Genomic DNA, 19,786 nt, shown 5'->3' on the forward strand with positions numbered 1-19,786 from the left:
TAGTGACCAGAAACAAGGTTAACGTCTTCTGCAGGACATTGCGTTCTAATTGCACTTAGAAAAGTCCGGGGAAACAAATGTATTCTAATATCTAATATCCTTCATTGGAGACGTGATATCTGCAGTTTTTTTTGTAGTTCTACAAGGTGACCATTAGTTTGATTTATGGGAACAACAATAATTGTAGTTCCCTCAGTGTTAACGGCATTTAGCCCTTCAGACACATTCATCTTTTTGAGTCTTCTCGTTTGTGTCTGTACTAGCTGTCCCCTTACAAATGGTAAATATGACATATTAACAATACAATATCCATTTTATTCCATCAGTAGTTAAAGTGACTGGACTGCTTAGAGTGGTGACACACCTCTATACAACTTTTCAACAATAAATCCTTCAGTATAAAAATGAATACATATATAATGCATGTTTTTCTTTACTCTAGAATGAGGTTTACTCTTATTTAGATGTAAAAATATTTTTTCTCTTTTGAACACTCCCCAACCCCAAAACCTCTACCCCAGAAACCAAGCGAACAAAACTTCATAACCAGGTATAATACTTCCAAAGATGCGGTTCTGTCATGGTATCAGTCAGTTAGAACATCTAAACATTCCAAGATGGACGTTCTAAGACTGGTCTCCCGTTCTATTCCTTTGCAGGTTCCGTTGGAATCTGAAACGTCACTGGTCATCGACCGACAGTCAAAATGGATTGAACACCATTTTATTGGTCAACAAACTCCCAGCACAAGATACACGGGGCTTCTTGACCACATAAACCTCACTTTTTTGACAACAAATATAGTGAAATCAAAAATTCATATGAAATACCATCGTTTAATGATACGTAGAACCAATGAAAGACAATTACCACTTCAGTTTCAGACTTAATATGATTCAATGATTCAGTTTCAAATGATTCACCAAGACTCAAAGAAAACAAATGAAAACATTGAAAATGTAAAAAGCATAATTATACTGTATACTGTATGTCTTTCAAACAAAATCATTCTGTTGGGATAATTTTCCAATGCTGAAGTATAGATATGGTTGTTATACTGTAGAGGTGCGTACTGTACTCCTACAGTGCTTGATGGTCTTCTATGGTAAGAATGAACCGTGGAGAGACATCTTCTATTTCGGCACTTAGAAAACAATCACAATGAATCTGCGTCATTATTCATATTGAACAAAATTTACAAAGCCATTCAAATAGTCGTTTTTTTTTTTGTATATATATATATATAATTTTTTATCTCTTTTTGTTTGTTTTTTATAACTCAACTTCAAAAATTGAGAATATTCAAAATACACTTTTACCTCACTTCGTTCTCTCAGTATTTACAAATATATACAACAAAAATTAGCAATTTCCCTTGACGACGTTGTGGGTTCTGAGTAATAAAAATCTCTTTATTTTCTCTGTTTTATACACATTTTTCTCTTTTTTCCCTCTTTTTTTTTTTAAATTTCACTTTCTCGTTTTTTCTCCCTCGGCGCCGAGGGGTTCTCAACCCCCGTTGAGCTGGGCTGACTTCCTCCCTCATATGGAGGTGCTGTGGGTGGACTCAATGGCTTCTGGTATGGGTCCTGCGGACACTCCCTGGTAAGACATGGGCATGGGCGTCTTGCCGGGGCTCTGCCTGAACAACGCCCCGTTGGGGGCCCTGTGTTTGCACTGCATGGAGGAGGGAAGGGTGGAGCTGCTGAGCGAGTGGGGGAGGGGGGTGCTGCCAGGGCCCTGGGGGGCTAGCGTCCGGCCCAGCCCCCCGGGGCCCCCATGGTGGCCCCTCTCCCCCGGGAGGAAGGTGGTCACAGACAGGGCTGAGGCTGGGTAGTCCCGCACAGACTCCAGCTGCTGGCTGGGCTGCATGCTGCCGATGTCCAGCGCAGAGGTCTCGATAGACGGGCCTGGGATCTGCTTGTGAGCCATGTCCTCGTCCATAAGACTGTTCATACGCCGGTGCACCTGTTCCAGATTCACCTCCTTGTCCTATAGGGGGCGACAGAGAGAGGGAGGAGGGAGGGAGGGACACAGAGGCTGAGATCGGCTGTTCACCCAAACAACCGGCCGGTTCTCAGGCCTTTGAGGCTCCATGCACTTTTAAAGTCTCTTTAAATCTGAGTCTCTTTTGAGTCTCTTTGTTTTCTGTTCTTTTGTCTTTCAGCTGGTCTGGTTTTTCCGAGCCATTTTGTCACCATCTTCAGCATGCGGAATTGCAAATGGCCGTTTTGATCTTTTAAAAGTGTTCAATTTGAATTGAGGTGACTGCAACTAGTTTTGGATGACAGGTGTATAGAGCGTGCACCTTGAAATCAAACTTGGCCGGCGGAGATCGAGAGTCTGATGTTTAGTAAAGGGGTGTCTTTGACAAAACGAAACCATCGCTGGAGCCAAACTGCTGTAAGCTGTCTGTCCACATAGACTAATTTGAGTGACCATGACTGGTTAAACATAATGACAACCCATACAATGTCAGAAGACTGCTATAAAGTATTGATAACCCTACAGTAAACTCAACAAAGATGGAATGATATGTACTAGAGTTGTTTGTAGATGTAGGGACACAAGCTGAGTCTTTGAAACCTATGGAGCATGTTATACCTGTAAATATACACACGGTATCAACCCGTAGGAAGATTCATTGGGTATCAGATCAATAACTTGACGTGCTAAAACAGACAAATGCTGCATATTTCAAGGGCTTTGATCACGGATGCCGTCGGTTAGCTGCTCAGAGCTAACAGCAACTTGAGATATTCCCTTCAGGAAAATGTATGTGTTTAAATGCAGAGACACGTGTAGAGGACAATCAGGATAAGCTAAAATGTTGTGAAAACAAAGATGCTACATGATCCTACACTGCAATAGATTGCAGTAGATTTCTGTACCGAGTTTGGCTCCAGCGTTGGTCTGCTTCAAGAATGACAACAATCATATTAGTCAAAACAGAATATGGAGACACATTTGATATCAATATATATGCACTGTAAAAACATACCACACAATATTTTGCAATGTCAATTGATGGATTACAAAACCAAACAATGAGAAATAATGTTTTGAAATGAGATGTTTTGAAATGGATTAAAATAATGGAAATGGTTTCTAGAGTAAACAGAACAGAAGATGGCTTCTGGTCCTATTCTCATGTACTGTACAATACAAAAGAAAACTCAGGTTTGAGTATTGCACTGGGAAAATAAAGTACTTTCTTATCATTTCTGACACTATATAAAGACAATATGTATGCTCTTATGTCCAACTTTCTGGTAACTATCCACTAAGTCAGTATCGATATTAATGTAATGATCACACATCTGAAATACAGCCTAGTTGTGAAATAAAGGTCATTCGGCATCAGAGACATGCATGTGCACATTATGAAGTATCCACACGTACAGTAGGACACAGGGAACAAGGTCAACCTGTCATCAGCCAATCAGATGACACGATCTGCCCCTTCCCTCAGACTTAAGCCAATCATACTGTATACTGTACCTCCCTAGGGAGCTCTGCGGTAAATACACTTCACCTCTCTTAGATCAATGTCAGTTAGGCCTCTACAATCAACAGATTCAAGTACCAGTACATACAAACAACCACTTAGACCCTTTGAGCTTAGATGGATGTTATGAATATGCATGCATGATATTAATTAATCTACTGCATGTACTCTGCTCTCAATGCCAACTCCCTGGGATAATTAAACACTCTCCACGCAGGCTATTGTGATAGCAGACGGGCATTTGATTCAAATATTTGTGAAGTCTCCTCACGCTGGTGGCACGCTTAAACAAATACCCGTTTGCCTTTGAGTTCATTAATAAAAGTGTTGATTTTAACCGACAGGACAAAAACAAAAGCAAATGCTCCAGTGGCAGCGTTATAGCTTTAGTCGTAAACAAACAGCTCTCATAGCTATAAATAAAATCCACGCCATCTATCTATCTTCTCAACCTGAGATTTAAATTGCGTTCGCTAGCCTTGCTCTGCATGCCTTGTTACCGCACACTTAAGATTATTAGGTGGGAAGGTCCTGTGAAATACCGGGTATAGCAGAAATAAACAGTGACACATTTTACAACCCGCCTGTGTGATGACTAACAAATGCTTTGGTGGGAATAGTTTAAGTGTTCTGGCATCTTACAACAAACAATTTATCATGTAGAGTTATTATAAGTGAAGGCACTATGGATGCATCCCTAAGATAACTATGATCAGTGATTCGGGGGAAGCGCAGTGGTACGGTCTCCATCTGTCTTCCCTCACTGTAAAAAATGCTTAATTGTGAAGGTGAGACAAGACTGATTATCATGCATCTATACGCTACAAACAGGGAGGAACAGAATAGGAATCAGAAACTAAGAGGGGTTTTTAAGGATGGGAGATGGGAGGTTAGTGCAGATTTAACATGCGCCCCCCCCCCCCCCCCCCGCACCCCCAAAGCCCCATGGGACAGTTCTCTCATAGATCAGGACTTATACAGGAGCTCTAGTCTGACCTGTGTCAATAGCCTCTGCTTCATCCCAGTCTCTCTCTCTCTCTGTCCAACTGTCCCTCCTCCCTTCCGATGAAGCACTTGTTATGTCATTATATGTCAATGGACCAGACCCCCTTGCCAGTCTGTAATCCTTCATAACCTGCACGAGATCATAAACAGTCAAGAGTCAAAAGTGAAGAAGGGATAGAGAGAAAGAAAGGAAAAAAGGAAGGAAGAAAGAAAGAAAGAAAATTTTTAAAATAAAGGTATGTCCACATTGACATATAATTTGCAATAAGACGTCACACAGTGGTATTAGCGAGGGCTTCTGGGTGTTTCTGGACAGATCTTATTGCCATGGTGACAGATCCATGCAAGCATCCTAATTTGCTCACACTTTAGTTTAGGGATCCATGTTAAACATCATTCCTGTCGCTGGATTCATGACTCATTTGATCAGAGGGTAGCTGTCCCGGCACAGGTTCGAGATCAGTTCACCCTCCACTAATGCTAATCCTGACAGTTAGTGGGTGATATTTAAAACTGACCCAAGACCAGCACCTAAGAGGAACATCATCCTACTTCTGAGAGGAGGGACTGTACATGTTGACATCAATACAGTACGTTGAATGGGCTGAACATCACTTCAGGCTCATAGAAACCAAAATTATAATCTGAGCAAAATCAGCCGTTGGGTGTATGAATGGAAACATCATGTTTTTTCTTCCGTTGAATATCTATGGTTAAGCATATTGGGGGAAACACTTGATTATTGGCAATTTCGGGACTCGTTCAGTCTTGCATGGAGCCTCGATGAATCATTCAAATGTCACACTTAATTGCTCATCTTTTTTATCAAGATAGGCTGCTGAGTCAGCAAGAGTAGATTTGCTGTACTGTAACAGTTTGAGGCTCAACCAGCTGTTTTGTACTGTCTGTAGTAATTTCTACAGATGTCTAGATGAGCTCTATTGTATAATGCATTGCAGCTCTGTAGACTATGTTGAAAAATTAGTCTTAGTAACAGTAAACTCTTGCCAAAGCAAAAGAGTTTGTAGCAGTAATGCAATACAATGCCTTTGAAAGTTCACAAAGCTGCTAGCATTTGGCAGGTGAATTCATCGGCGTCCTCTCCACGCCAGTATCGGTGTGATACTGCGCTAATGCAAAAAAATAAAATAAACGCAGGACTTGCTAGCAACAAATCCAACTTGCGGAAGCCATTTTGCTGTCCCGAGGATTGAATAATAAAGGTGTGGATAATGTGTAACATACATCATGAAAAAACACCTGGTTTGGGTTGAAAGTTTCCAAAAAACACCAATAATCAAGTGAGAGGATATATTAGTAGTCCGGGGTTGAAGGGTGTACGGTATGCGATACAAAAACAGATGGATCTGGTTTTTGTGGGCTGAAAGCAGCAGGTGGGCAGGGAAAGGTGGTGGGGACCAAATTTGATTTCATGGGCGCATGGCGCACATCTGTCTTTTGCGTACAGCTGAGTGTACTGGAGGATGTATCCACACTACCGAGTATACTCAGGTTGGTGCACTGCAGCTGAGTGCATGGAGCTACACACCGTACAATACTCCTCCATGTAACACAGCTACACGGAAGTGTACTCAGCTTAGTATACCAAAGCTGCCATGTACACCTCTGAGCATACGGAAGCTGTATCCACACTACCGAGTACGCTACAGCAGCTTGAGTACACTGAAGCTATACTGCACCAATAAATAGTCCAGTTAGCGGAACACAGCCTGTGTGCTCAGCTTAGTGTATCGAACGCCATCGACACTCCGCGAGTACACCAGGGCTGAGTACACTACTGCATCCACAGTCCCGAGTTGACTAACGCTGCATGCACACTCTTTTGAGTACACTTGGCCGAGTGCACCAGGTTAGGGCTGCCACCCTGCCTACAGCTGGGTGTACTGGAGCTCGACTAGATCGGGGCTTGCGTCAGCGGCTGGATCCTTAAAGTAGAGTGTGGCAGTGTCGTCCCCCCGCGTCCCCGGCCGCCTCGCCCTGTTCTCGGTCACCTCTTTGGGCTGCTCCCGCCGGCAGCGGTTGCTGTTCCACCAGGCCTCCAGACCGGCCACCAGGCAGGCCAGCAGCAGCCCCGCCGCCAGGATGCAGAAGACGCCGGCGAAGCTGTGCAGCTTGAGGGAGCGGCCGTCCGGCTGGGCGCCGGAGTGGCTGTTGAGGTTGCAGCGGCCCGTGCGGGGCCACCACTTCTGCTTCAGGATGTCCAGGTCGCCTTTCTCCTGCAGCTCCAGGATCCTGCGCCGGGGGGAAGAGGCCTGTTAGCGCTCTGGGGTCTGGTGACTCAACATCTATAGATATAGATCGGGTAGATCTGGCTGAGGGGATTGGAGAATGGCGGTTACGACTTCAGGGTAGATTTGAATTCATTTTGTGGTAATGCACACTACACTGTGTGTGTGTGTGTGTGTGTGTTAGAGAGAGAGAGAGAGAGAGAGAGAGATTTACATCTTTTTGAGTTATTTGACCAAGAGTAATACTGGAAAATACAAGGGAAACAATAGGATTCCTACTGTAAATGGCTGCTATGGGCGGCATATTGGAATGATGGCTCAATATCCCCATTTTCTATATACCTTTTACCATAGGTGTACCAAATGTCATGCTTTTATCACAAAATGCACAATTTTTCAGTTAAGCCGCTCCACTATAGAAAATGTATTTATGCTGATATCATTATTTAAACCAGGAACCTCCTACAGTACTAAAGTCTGCTACTATCACTATAAACCAGGAACCTCCTAGAGTACTAAAGTCTGCTACTATCACTATAAACCAGGAACCTCCTAGAGTACTAAAGTCTGCTACTATCACTATAAACCAGGAACCTCCTAGAGTACTAAAGTCTGCTACTATCACTATAAACCAGGAACCTCCTACAGTACTAAAGTATTCTACTATCACTATAAACCAGGAACCCAGGAACCTCCTAGAGGACTAAAGTCTGCTACTATCACTATAAACCAGGAACCTCCTACAGTACTAAAGTATTCTACTATCACTATAAACCAGGAACCCAGGAACCTCCTAGAGCACTAAAGTCTGCTACTATCACTATAAACCAGGAACCCAGGAACCTCCTAGAGCCCTGAAGTCTGCTGCTATCATCTGTTCCTTTTCCCTTCGTCTCTGCTTTCCAATTCCCCTCAGTTTGACACATTAAAATGATGTGAGCCGATCTGCCTCTTTAACAGAATTTAATCCCCACAACAAACTTCATTAAAGTGCTCCCTTTTTTACCCCTCACTGCCACAACACTGACAAGTGGAGTGAGGAAGTGCTTAATTAAAGAGAGAAGCTGTTGTGTGAAGAGAAAGCCGTTATCCACAACCTGTCCCGTGGGCACGGCGCCTACAGTACAAGCCAGCTGCTATCTCCCGGACAAAAAACAAACGAGTGTGTGGACAGAGGAAGAAGAGAGGAGAGGGGGATGGAGGGAGGACACACAGAGAGAGGGGTGATTCAATGAGAGGAGGAAGAGGAAGATAGATGATGATAGGGCAGGAAGTGAGGGAGGGAGGGGTGGGGAGGAAGATGGATCTGTCCCCATAGAGGAGATGGCAGATCAACTGGGAATTTCATCCCACCTACAGTCTCCTCAGGGACAAGCAGCCGTGACCCCTAGAGCTGCTACACAGGGAGACACAGAAATACACGACGTACGCTGGCTCCATTAGCTGTTAATGACTTAGGTAAGTATGAACCTAGGGGTCACGGCACACTTGGATAAGTGTCTGATGGTAATTTTGTGCTATGATAATATAAAGCTTGCACATGCTGGTGTTATGGTTAAGGTAAGGGTAGGGGTGTTGAGGTTGGGATTTGGGGTGATTAGTAGTACTTCCCGAAGTTTGGGCTATGATTCCTGAGGATCAATGTCAGTTGTGTGGGAAGGATTTTAAGACGGGGGCATTACGTTTCGTTTTTGAGGAAAATATTGTCTTACATGATTAGGCAGATTTAATTAGCTGCATGCGATTATGTAGAGGTTTAGACAGAGATTTAACTCCATCTGCTTAGCTTTACAATGGCATTAATTTCACTTGAAGAGGCAAAACTATTTGAACAAGAGACTGCAACTAATGAGTCAAGACTTTCATTTGAACTTAGAACAAAATCTTGCCCGAATTTCATGCTGCATCATTTACTTAGCATCGTTATTCATCATTGTACTGTTTATAATTAACACACTCTGTCATGTTAACCAGACTCGACATAATGAATGAATCATCATTCCTCCCATCCCTTCACTATTTTAAACAACAGTGTTTCTAATGGACGCCTAATTGCATAAATCCACTCTGCTTTGGTGTTTCATTGATTTCAGCCTGTGGTGGTATTGCTAAAAATTATATTGGGTGGAGCAGTTTGGTGCAAATTAGGATCCTCAAGCTTTCTAATTCAAATTTCAAGTTGCTCCACTTGAATCACTTCCATACGGATACCACAAAGTGAATTATGCCTGATATGTAGTGGTCTCAACGCCAGACCCATGAGAGTTCTTTCGCTGATACATGTAAACTACGCTAACTACGTTAATGCTGCAGATCTCTCTATGGGTCTGGGAACACCAATCAGTAACGACGTTTGCAATCAGGCGCTCCCACCCATAGATATGCCCCGCCCATCTAACCTGGACTAGCGACTCTCATGTGCTGACCTGTCACCCTTTCAATTCTGACCCGTCGATACGCCCTCAGAACACTAGCTTGGGCGGCGAAGTGGCTCAGACTCTATTATGTAGCATGCGGAGCGCAGCCATTCAACGTAATATTTGAGTCTGGAGAGGGACTTGAAGAGAACGACATCACAGATGAGAATACAAAATGGCGCACTTCCTACTGAGAAGACAAAGAGTGGACTTATTCTCACTCTAACTCGCACCCTTCCTCAAGTATTTCACAAGGTTTACCACCCAGGAGATCACTGTTACTCTTGACTTACACTGCACATGAACTGTAAATACAATTGATACAGCCCTCAACCTTCCCAGAGTGTATTTATATGCGTGTTTTGATAAAGAACAGAGAAAGGTGACTCAAGTCTCTGTGTTAAGCTGGACCTGTCCTGAAATGGCTGAGCACTACATTGCCGTCGAATGACCTCTCAGTCAATTACCGCAGCCAAATTCCCTCAGGCCTAGTCAAACATCAGTGATTATGTGTATGGCTTTTATGAAGCAGAAAAAGCAATTAGGAGCTAGGAGCTAAAAGAGGTGTGTGCCAAACCATATGCACTTAAGAGCATTTCCCAAGGTGATTGAAGGGGGGTCAGAAAGAGAGAGAACGAGAGAGAGAGAGAGAGTGGGTAAAATTGAACAGGTGTTTTAGAGGAAAACGCTCAAGAGAAATGGGGTACAAAATTATATTAAATCAGAAAGACGATTTTTATGATAACGATGGAAAGACAACATATGCAGGACATTACTCCGCCATAAGCCATACTGTGCTGCGCTACGCTACACCCCGCCACGCTACGCTACACCCCGCCGCGCTACGCTACACCCCACCACGCTACGCTACACCCCGCTACGCTACACCCCACCACGCTACACCACGCCGTGCTACGCTACACCCCTCAGCGCTACGCTACACCCTGCCGTGCTACGCTACACCCCACCGCGCTACGCTACGCCACACCCCGCCGCGCTACACTACGCTACACCCCGCAGCGCTACACTACGCTACGCCCCGCCGCGCTACACCCCGTGCGCTCACTTCTGGGAGAAGAGGTCTCGGTAGGGGCTCCCGTGCTGCATGGCGACGCCGTAGCCCTTGCTGCTCACGCTGTTTCCCGTCACGGTGATGGTGCAGTCGTCGTCCGTCAGCGCGGCGTACTCCACCACCGCCATGTCCCACAGGAAGGCGTAGGGAGTCTTCTTGGCCTGCGAACGCACAGCGACAGCAGAACCAGGGGGCCATTAACGGACGTATTTGTGTTTAATCACAGGCCTATCATTACTAGTATCCCTGTTGAAAGTGTTGCTGACAGGCTGTATTTTCACCTCTTTGACATGCGCCCCCCGCGGGGGGAGGATAGACTGGTGTTTACTCTACCCGCATGGTAACATCAACATACCACGTCGCAAAACTGCTATAAACACAAGGATTGTGCCGTGAACCAAGATATTTTAATAGTACTGTACAATGAAAACACTGCATTTCAACCATTCACACCTCCATGACGGCGTGGATGCCTGGTAGTAACAGTAGTTAATGTATTGTGTCTCTGACTGGATTCATTATCCTTGTGTGGGAGGATTCAACTGCACACGGCTCATGTTTTACCTGTCAACACCGTCATGAAGAGCTGGACTGTCAGAATTGAATAGTTAATAGAGTAAACATTCTTCCTATTTTAGGCTACTTGACTTAGTGTCATGATTAGTCTCAGGTACTGTATTAGGCTGTAGCCAGAATTCTCAGGCAGCACACCGTCACCAAGATGGCTGTTTTTGTTGACTGCTAAAAGTCGACTTGCACCGGAAAAGGCTGTTGTCTGTCAACATCAACAAGGAATACAACAACAGGCCTCATTCACTAATATCTTCCTACGCAAGTCCTGTTCTTAAATGTCTTCCTTATAACGTTTCTAAAGAAAGCTCCCATCTCATTCACAACTGCTGGATGACTTCGCACCTGCCTTCTCATAATGATGCATCCCATGGTTTTGCAAATTGAATGCGCGTGGTGTCATAGAAATTGTAATTTCACTCTTTTTGCCTTGGTGCATTAACATAGCGAGACAGAACAGTGCAAAATCCCAATCTTTTAAATGAACGTCTTTTTAAATGAACATGCCTTTCGCACGAATAGCCTATTTAAGACTGCTCTTCTGTGTTCATAGGTTCTGTTCTTAGTTCCCACATGTGAGAACATTGATGAATGCCAGAATCTTCTTGGAAATGGTGTAAGTGGAGATTAAGAAGAAATGCTTCCTAAGAAATGTTTAATTTAATTCGTGGATGAGGCCCAATATCCCCGATCCACTCTACCAGAATGTAAATATACTGGCAGCTAATTGAAAATTACTCTATTGGAAAAACACTAGACAATGCAATAACACTAATTAAAATGTGTAAGCAGTTGTGGAGGAGGGCTGGCAAAAGCTGCTGCTCTCATGAAAAATCAAAATATGTTAGTCATGAAAAGGCTTGTTGAATGTACATATAAGTGCTGTTATTTCATACCAAATGGGTCCTTATGAAATTTACCAGCATAATTTAGAGCCTTATTGAAACACACTTGGGAACATTTCAGGCAGTAATAAAGGATTACTTGCCTAGTAGCTTGTAATATGTTGGAATACAAGCACATGCAGTGTTGAGGGACCAGTAGATTATTACTTTCCACAGTGAAGTGACACAGAACAAACACTGAGAAGATTTTGTAATGAATCTTTTTAAAAGCTCACTCGCAGAACCTCACACCTAACCAGACACCTCATTCTCAGAACCTCAGAACCTCACACCTAACCAGATACCTCATTATCAGAACCTCACACCTAACCAGACACCTCATTATCAGAACCTCACACCTAACCAGACACCTCATTATCAGAACCTCACACCTAACCAGTCACCTCATTATCAGAACCTCACACCTAACCAGATACCTCATTATCAGAACCTCACACCTAACCAGACACCTCATTATCAGAACCTCACACCTAACCAGACACCTCATTATCAGAACCTCACACCTAACCAGACACCTCATTATCAGAACCTCACACCTAACCAGACACCTCATTATCAGAACCTCACACCTAACCAGATAACTCACTCGCAGAACCTCACACCTAACCAGACACCTCATTATCAGAACCTCACACCTAACCAGACACCTCATTATCAGAACCTCACACCTAACCAGATACCTCATTATCAGAACCTCACACCTCACCAGACACCTCATTATCAGAACCTCAGACCTAACCAGATACCTCATTATCAGAACCTCAGACCCTCAGAACCTCACACCTAACCAGACACCTCATTATCAGAACCTCAGAACCTCACACCTAACCAGACACCTCATTATCAGAACCTCACACCTAACCAGACACCTCATTATCAGAACCTCAGAACCTCACACCTAACCAGACACCTCATTATCAGAACCTCAGAACCTCACACCTAACCAGACACCTCATTATCAGAACCTCACACCTAACCAGACACCTCATTATCAGAACCTCAGACCTAACCAGATAGCTCACTCGCAGAACCTCACACCTAACCAGACACCTCATTATCAGAACCTCACACCTAACCAGACACCTCATTCCCAGAACCTCACACCTAACCAGACACCTCATTATCATTCACGCCTCATGTTGACCCTAACCCTAACCCTGAGCCCCTGACCCTACCTTGCGTATGCCCTCAGAGGGGCTCGACACAGAGTAGTCCTGTCCGTTGTTCTTGCTGATGGTTCTCCACAGTTCTGCGTAGGTGGTATCCTGTTCCAGTGGGTTGGTTCCCTTGTTCTTAAAGTAGTCATAGACCGCAGAGTCCCTCACGGTTCCGTAGGACACGTCTATCTGTCTGGACAGGTCCTGGAATGTTCTAGGAGACAGGAGAACAGGAAACAGGCGTTTAATTGGACAGACAGAACTGGCCAGACAGTAACACTATGCTAATGAGTTGATTATGGGTATTTATTTGTAGACAATATATCTGCCAGGGGTGTGAGAGGAGGGTCAGGAAGTCTGGCTTTTATTGAAGGCCCACTCTGACAGATGATCAATCATTTCGATTATGGATAAGCACTGTTGTTATGTTACAAAATACCCAAAAGTAAACATACTGCAGGTATGACGATGTATTGAGGATTTTAGGCATTTAAAAGTGTTTGCCCCCCACACACGCCAGGTGTAGTCCGCCCATCCTGCCTTGCCCATCCAATCAGTGCGTGACCCAGGTGAACGACATGTTGGGGGAAGGCCAGGATGGATTTACAGTATCATTTTGGAAATTTGGGTTTGGAACCAGCTGTAGGATTACGTAACCTGGGAACATACAGACTCTCATTGACAGGACAAAGTAAAAACGTGAAGATGAATTAGCATCCACTAATTGATTATCATTTCGTTTTATATGACCTTTTATGTGTTGCACTTTGTCTTGATGCTTTTAATGTCTCTTGTAAAGCACTTCGAATTGCCTTGTTGCTGAAATGTGCTCTACAAATAAACTAGCCTTGCCTTGCTTTGCCTCGCTGATGTTAAGATCTCTGCATTGCTTCAAGAGATCCCGTGCGGGCAGGCACAAAAACGTGCTTCGATTTGAGAATTTGATTAAGCTATTCTATTCATTATCAGTGACTGCTTTAGATTATATACTTTGTTACTGGGTTACCAAAGCGTGGCAGCATAATGAAAATATGTCATAGATATAATAAGCTGCATGGAGAATGAATTGAATCGAGCTCATAGCTTGATATCATGAAGCGATATTAAACTGGGACTGGACCACTAGTGTCGTATTTACCAGTTTATGGTATTAGCTTGTAAATCTCTAAGATATGGGCTTAAATCCTTCCTGTATTAGCACATTACAAAACAATTTTTCCCCCTAGTTGAGATTCGGCGATCGTTTCGGTACGGCGTAACTATTGGAGCAACAGAATATCTGTCTGCAAAATATGACAAGTTCCCCGCCGACAACGCACGCAATCATCAGCTGACGGCTCCACGAGCCAGCTGTCAATCTGGGGTAATGTAATAAGATAGTATTTCACACTAAGTGATAGGAGTGCTGCAGTAACCTCCACTTGTCACCCAGACTGCAGAACTATCATAACCCAAAAAAGATGAGCCAAACCTCTGATCCAGTGCATATTAGATGCAATAGCAGTTTCGCAGGTACTGTACACATGTAGAATTCTCATCTGAGGTGATCCCGGCTTGAATAGCCAACATGGATGCCAACATGGATGCCAACATGGATGCCAACATGGATGCCAGTAATTGGTTTGATCATAACTGACAGACAGGCAGGCCTCTCACACCCAGGTACTTAGTATGGTAATACTTTCATACCCAATGATGCCGGGAAGGATATGATGATGACGGTTAGACGAGTGGCGTGAAGAACCAGATGCTTACTTGTTTTGGCTGAGTGCATTCAGGGTGTGTTCATATTAAGCTTGTCTATGTTGGACTAGTCTCAGTCAAGCTAATAGCAGGTGGCAGGTAGTTAACTGAATGAAGAGGACTGGCTGTGGTTTTCAGTCAGGTTGTGTTGGAGGGTTTTTATAAGCAAGGCTGAATCAAAGAAACACTGTTCGCTCTATCTTCATAAATCCACCTACAGTAATTCTCCTAATCTAGATGCTGTATGGAATTCCAATGCAATAAACAGGAAGTCCAATAACATGATTTGCTACTGCATATTATTATGGAATTTAAACTGACCACTAAAACTGAAGACAAACTTTACTTGTCTTTAGGGTAAGTATCTTATCCACGCTTCAACAGATCAATACAGGGTCATACGCCCACAAGAGCAAAAGGTATTCTTGAATAACAATATTCGCAGTCACCCAAGACCTAACCTACCTGAGGATAATTGTTCATATTTAGTAGTAGTCCAAGCTGAAGACGAGAACATACTGTTAAATCAAATGTCGATACGTGAATGTCGATATATTTGTGCATTAAGTCTGGTAAGTTAGGTCAAATCCTGTGTAGGAACTAGGAAGGAACTGCTGATTAAACGTGATGTGTTTCTTCCCTGCTTCACCCTGTTGGTTTATTGGGACTGAAGACACTGTAACGTTCCCAGGAAACAAAAAGAGATTAGTGAAAGCTATTTTTTATGGTACCCTTGGTCAACAGAGCATGCCAGCACAACACACACACACACGCACCCTCACGCACACTCACACTCACGCATGTACACAACCGACATAAAACGACATTGATTTGAATCAAGTGTTTGTGAGGTAGGGATGATTGCTGTCTCAGCCTACGAACTCACACGCACACACACACACACTCGCACGCACACACACACTCGCACGCACACACACACACGGCCCACAACAAGCCCATTATCATAAAGAACAAAGTGTATGAGAGCTACATGCAAGCCTCTTGTTCTTCTCATCCTCCATCTTGAGGCGAGTACACGCTGCTTCATCACAGGCAGCATGTCCGGCCATTCTTTCCATACAGAACACAACTACTTCCACAAAGGGCCCCATAATAGGTGTAATTTAGAACAAAAGTGCAGTCTTACATAACAGCTCCAGCTATCAGAGATCCTTCCTTGTGCCCGATCACAGATTGCTCTCATTTACATTCATCAATACGGCCCTTTCAAACTCACGTCGATCCATGAGTGTTTCAGCTTCTCCGAGCGTCGAGTATAAAGAACAATATCGGTTTAAAGTTTCTGGTAGACGCAGGAGAACAAGTGTGCCATCGTGCTTGAGTCTTGCCTTTTCCCTCTCTTTCTTCAAATTCCGATTTTGTACTATATACTTTGTACTAAATAATTTAGAATTATTTCAGTCTGATCAACTAACCGTTCGAGTCCCACTTGACCTGATATTGAACCTGTGTTTTGTTGCTTTGATCCTCTGGATTTTGGATGGAGAGAACACAACAAAAAAGAAGAATAAAAATAACAAAAATATGAATGAAAAGATCATTCTGGCTTTGATGCTTTGACAGATGTTCGGGTTGTGAATCGTAAAATGTCAGTTTTTGAGAATTTTGCGCCCACACCACTTGACACCCAATCAATGTTGTAAACACTTCACACCACTTACAAGCTCTTGTCCTTTGCATTTGAATGTCCTTAGTACAGACCGGTGATTATAAGATGACTGATTAGTACCACATGCACCACTCAAAACTCCTCTCTTCAAGAAGTACTACCAGGATGCTTCCTCTTAAACACCTATTGGATTTATATTTTATCTTACACTTTGGCTTTAGCACTAGATTATGCTTTTAGTCACTTAGAAACTGCACTTTGGAGTTCTGGCGAGTAGTAGTACACTGACTACCTACTACCTCAGATAAAACTCTGCTACTGTGAGTGACTGTAATGTAATGTAATGTAATGTAGTGTAATGTAATGTAATGTCATGTCATGTAATGTAGTGTAGTGTAGTGTAGTGTAGTGTAGTGTAATGTAATGTTATGTAATGTAATGTAACAGTGTCCCTTGTGACCGCTGCCTCTCTTGCACTCTCAGAGGACAGGTAACCATAGCAACATGGAGGATGTCCACCAGGAGTCAGGTATTCCACCGGTTCAAACCTGTTGGTGGTGCAAATGGAGGAGGGGAGACGAGGAGAAGAAGCTACGAAGAAGCACCAAAACTGACCAACTGCTCACAGAGTTCATTCCTAAAAAAGACAGTGACCAATGGGAGAGAGAGAGAGTCTTTATCAGCCGTAGTTCCAACTTCCACCTAACTGGACAGGAGTGAGCCGTTTCTGTGCACAGAAGTAAACGATTAAACGGAAATTAGAGCAGTGTGGCCGTCCGATGCGCGGACATAAAGCTGTGATCTATGAGAGAAGTGCCCCCTTCTAAATGAATGACGTGTATCTCCCATTTCCACCATTGTGGACCCAGTCGTTGAGCAGGCAGATCGGGGGACGCTACCAGCCCCCTGCCAGGTCAGTGGCGCGACCTCACCTTCCCTTCCCACAATCATTTGCCTCACCTAGGAGCCGAGGTGGCACCCCTGCCATTTACTCAGCATCAGCATAGCCAACAGCATCAGCATAGCCAAACACACCGCCGGGATCAGAAAACGCCGCCAGGGAGAAGAAGCATCACGCGGGGATGAGCACTGGATAATATTTGCGGACCTGATAGCAAACAGGAGCGATAATCTGGAATCTTCCAGCCAAAATCATGCTTCTGTGCATCGTTACACAGTAGCCTACATGTGCATCCCACACACGTCTACACACACGTGACATACGTATGGGAAGGTGTCGTCAGAGACGGACACGCAGCGCTGGATGGCGGGTTACACGCTGTTGACACAGCAGTTTTGGTAAAACCCCTACTTGTTTATTCGATGCTGTCATACGTTGCAAATGGATGATGTAGATGTGCTGGCACGCTCTTGGCGTTATTGTGTAGGTTGACGATGATGTTTTTCAGTGTTACTTTTCCGTGATTAGTCGCAGGTCTATGGGTGAAGCTCCCCTTCTCGTGTTTGGCTGCTACAGAAGGTGTTGTTGATGTGAGGGCGGCCATGTCGGGCCAGCCGTGTAAAGTTGATATTCATCTGAGTGTACTGAATATTTATCACAACGATCTTCGAGTCGGACATGATATATTACAACCCATTTAGCTTAATTTAATCAAATTATATTCATAATTACATTAGACTAATCAGAAGTGTCCTTCTTGTCCTTCCTCAAACGAAGGCGGGAAAGTTCTCCACAGCCAACCTTTTCTTCTGTTCACTTACAATGAATCATTTTGTTAGATTAGCAAAACATACCCAGCCTTTAATTTAAAATTAACACGGAGTTGTAGAATACACAGGCAATTTGAGGTCATCGTCCATCATTCGTGATCAGGGGAGTCCAGGGGAATGGAGCGGCCATTACTCAGTGTGTGAGTCCTCCTTGAACACTCAGCACGCCCAGGAAACTATACAACTAGGATGTGGAGAGGCGCTGTGTTGTGCGAACCTTGTTCGGCGGTTTGGAGGAAATAAAAGGAAATGAGATCTTGTCTCTAGATGATTCTCTATAGTCCTTGTAGTGAGGAGAGAACATTAGAGAGCCCACGCCGGGGCCGTCACGGTCGTCCGCCACGGTTTGATCGGCCATGTTAGCGACGCAGCGACGCTATTATGCAGGCAGGATGAAGTGGAGCAATCTGGACTAGAGATCAGGGATCAGGCTCAGTTGGTTTCGGTGTGTGGATGTGTGTTTTACGCTGTGTGTGTGTGTGTGTGTGTGTGTGTCTTACCTGACGGTGTTGTCCATGCGTGACACAGTGAGGTAGGCCGCCAAGTTGGCCGTGTACGAGGAACACACGATGAGCGTGAAGAGCCACCAGCTGCCCATGGCGATCCTCAGCGCCACTGAGCTCATCACGCCGTCGCCCCCTACAGGGAGGAAGACGAAGGACAGGTCAGGTCACGCTGCGAGTGGTCAGACGTGAGGGTCACGTCAAAAGCAGGGCGTACACATGACACCTCCTCCGCCAAAGGCTACAGGGGTTACAGACGTGTCAATGTCGTTTTGAATGCAATTACAGCCGTTACTACATTTGAACCACATCAGCCCCATTAGGAAATACGAGTGACCTTTATGAGTGACGAGACCCCTTGACTGAGCACAGAGACTCAGTGTAACAGCAGTATTCCTGCACTGCCCCCCCCCCACCCCACCCCACCCCGGACTCAGTGTGACAACAGTATATCTGTACAGCCCCCCCCCCAACCCCACCCCACCCCGGACTCAGTGTGACAACAGTATTCCTGTACAGCCCCCCCCACCCCACCCCGGACTCTGTGTAACAGCAGTATTCCTGTACAGCCCCCCCCACCCCACCCCGGACTCTGTGTAACAGCAGTATTCCTGTACAGCCCCCCCCACCCCACCCCGGACTCAGTGTAACTGCAGTATTCCTGTACAGCACCCCCACCCCCACCCCACCCCAGAGTGTAACAGCAGTATTCCTGTACAGCCCCCCCCCCACCCCGGACTCAGTGTAACAGCAGTATTCCTGTACAGCCCCCCACCCCCCCACCCCGGACTCTGTGTAACAGCAGTATTCCTGTACAGCCCCCCCCCGCCCCACCCCGGACTCTGTGTAACAGCAGTATTCCTGTACACGGCTCCGTATTGTGGAGCCCCTCAGTGTGAAAGGAGGCTGTAGGAGACACAGAGGGCCACCAGGACCGTGGCTGGCTGGTTTAATCACTCGGCTGGGCCTAAAAGGCTTCCCTGGCTCACAGCCAGACCATAATAAGTGCAGCTGGGAGGGGCGGGGCGGGGGGGGCGGGGGGTGCTAGCTAGGTGCTGACCTGGCAATTTAGCTTTGGCAATTTAGTTTGGCAATGCTGGCCCGGGATCAACATGTCCTATCTTTCTTCATTCAAAGGCACCTCTACAGCATTCTGTTACAATAGATGGCGCAGTGCTCTGCTGTAGACAGCTGGGTGGGCTGGTTCACACACACACACAAAGAGCTGTGGTGGACTTGTGAACATTTCACTTTGAGCATTTCATTGTACATGGAAGCTGTATCTTGTACATATGA

At 44.9% G+C, this 19,786-nt stretch overlaps 1 protein-coding gene across 1 annotated transcript in view; it reads right to left on the bottom strand.

The window, feature by feature from the left end:
- Positions 1-1,542: 1,542 nt before the first annotated feature.
- Positions 1,543-19,786, bottom strand: part of LOC311326743 (glutamate receptor ionotropic, delta-1-like) — a gene marked incomplete at its 3' end in the record, with an annotated part of 98,302 nt that continues 80,058 nt past the window's right edge. The window contains exons 10-14 of the mRNA XM_084459692.1: positions 18,488-18,626; positions 12,902-13,097; positions 10,246-10,412; positions 6,526-6,766; positions 1,543-1,992 (exon numbers count right to left, since the gene is read on the bottom strand). Of these exons, the coding sequence (XP_084315818.1) occupies positions 1,543-1,992; positions 6,526-6,766; positions 10,246-10,412; positions 12,902-13,097; positions 18,488-18,626 (1,193 nt within the window). The remainder of the gene's footprint in view (positions 1,993-6,525; positions 6,767-10,245; positions 10,413-12,901; positions 13,098-18,487; positions 18,627-19,786) is intronic.

The sequence above is a fragment of the Borostomias antarcticus genome, assembly GCF_949987555.1.
Source record: "Borostomias antarcticus genome assembly, chromosome: 29".
Taxonomy (NCBI): Eukaryota; Metazoa; Chordata; class Actinopteri; order Stomiiformes; family Stomiidae; genus Borostomias; species Borostomias antarcticus.